General features: G+C 44.6%; 1 protein-coding gene across 1 annotated transcript, besides 1 other annotated feature; it reads right to left on the bottom strand.

The window, feature by feature from the left end:
• Nucleotides 1-2: 2 nt before the first annotated feature.
• Tco025E_10291 (ADP-ribosylation factor guanine nucleotide-exchange factor 1(brefeldin A-inhibited)) lies at nt 3-959 on the bottom strand (the record flags this gene model as incomplete). The annotated part of the gene is made up of 1 exon (XM_029377070.1): nt 3-959. A coding segment is annotated over one exon (957 nt), but the record flags the coding sequence as incomplete, so codon positions are not given.
• A 20-nt stretch (nt 960-979) lies between these two features.
• Nucleotides 980-998: a microsatellite.
• Between the last annotated feature and the right edge of the window lie 265 nt (nt 999-1,263).

The following is a 1,263-nucleotide window of genomic DNA, read 5'->3' as shown; positions in this document are numbered from 1 at the left end:
GACTCCGAAGATGTTGTTAAGCTACAACAGTATTCCAATATCCTAGCAGCATCTGACTGGTATCCTCGTCCAACTGTAACGTCTGCTGCCGTTCCTTCACACCTCAGTTCAGTATTCTCAAATTCAATTGCCTTCGACAATGTTTTTGCAATGCAGTTTAAGGCTGACTTTACTTCCTCAACTAGAGGAAAAATCACATTGTTCCTTTTAAAGACTCCAAATAGTCCCTCAACCACATGCAACAGCACATCTCCTTGAACGGCAAGAAAATAATTATTATAGTCATCACGCGGTTTCTCAGATGAAATTGTGCGACCAGAAGCAGGAACTGTGGATGCTTGAAGAGCCGTAACCAATGTAAACAGGAGTTGGTCATTAACGTCCCTTCCCTCTATATGCTGTGCAATCACTAAAACTCCTTCAACCACAGCAGTAAATACATTTACTGCTTCGTTTTTTACTTCACATTCTGCAGTCGCATTTTCAATGGAGGTACTTTGTGCAGAACGCCGAGTTGCACCTGCCCCTCCGCCAAGCAATTTAGAAAAAAAATCGCCAGTACGACCGGATGTGCTCTCAGGTATGCTTATCTCAGGCGGCGTGGATGCCAGGGCGGTAGGAATAAGACCTGAATTAAGCAGCACAGTTGCAAACTCCAGTATAGTTATCAATCCTTTGCTCGAAAGCCGAGTCCCGCAATTCTCCACAAGAACTAACTGGGTAGCAAAACCCAAACGACTGAGCAAACGCTCCTCAAAGCCCTCATTATTCTTGTCGACCTCTGAGGAAGTTTCTCCATTGGTCTCATGTACGTTTTGGCCAGATTCTTTTCTCACAATGGACCCAATCTCAGCAAGATCTTTTGCTATTACATTAAGTAAAAAGCGCCTTCGTCCGTTTCGCTCCTCAGTCAACGCCTTACCACACGCAGCTGTAACTTCCTCATACCTCCAAAACATTGTATCACGCTAGCCGTATGAAAAAAAAAACAAAAAAAAGGCAGCCGAACCAACGTCAGAGCAACACAGAAAGAAATAAAGAGATGGAAGCGATTGCTCGAGTGCATCACTCGCCCCGCAGTAAACCCAGACCACTATCTTTCCACTTTAAACGCACTAAAAAAAGAGAACGCCCCCCCTCTAGAAGCCCGGGCGCAAAACAAAGAAAAAAAAAACGTCAGGTCAAGGAAAATGTGAAAGCAGAGCCCCACAGCCAAGAACGGACACCTAGAAAAAAAAAAAAAACACGATAAAGCACGGGGCC

The sequence above is a fragment of the Trypanosoma conorhini genome, assembly GCF_003719485.1.
Source record: "Trypanosoma conorhini strain 025E chromosome Unknown Tco_14.4_contig_01594, whole genome shotgun sequence".
In the NCBI taxonomy this organism is placed as follows: domain Eukaryota; phylum Euglenozoa; class Kinetoplastea; order Trypanosomatida; family Trypanosomatidae; genus Trypanosoma; species Trypanosoma conorhini.
The sequence above is the reverse complement of the archived record's forward strand: the minus strand, read 5'-3'. Positions and strand labels throughout refer to the sequence as shown.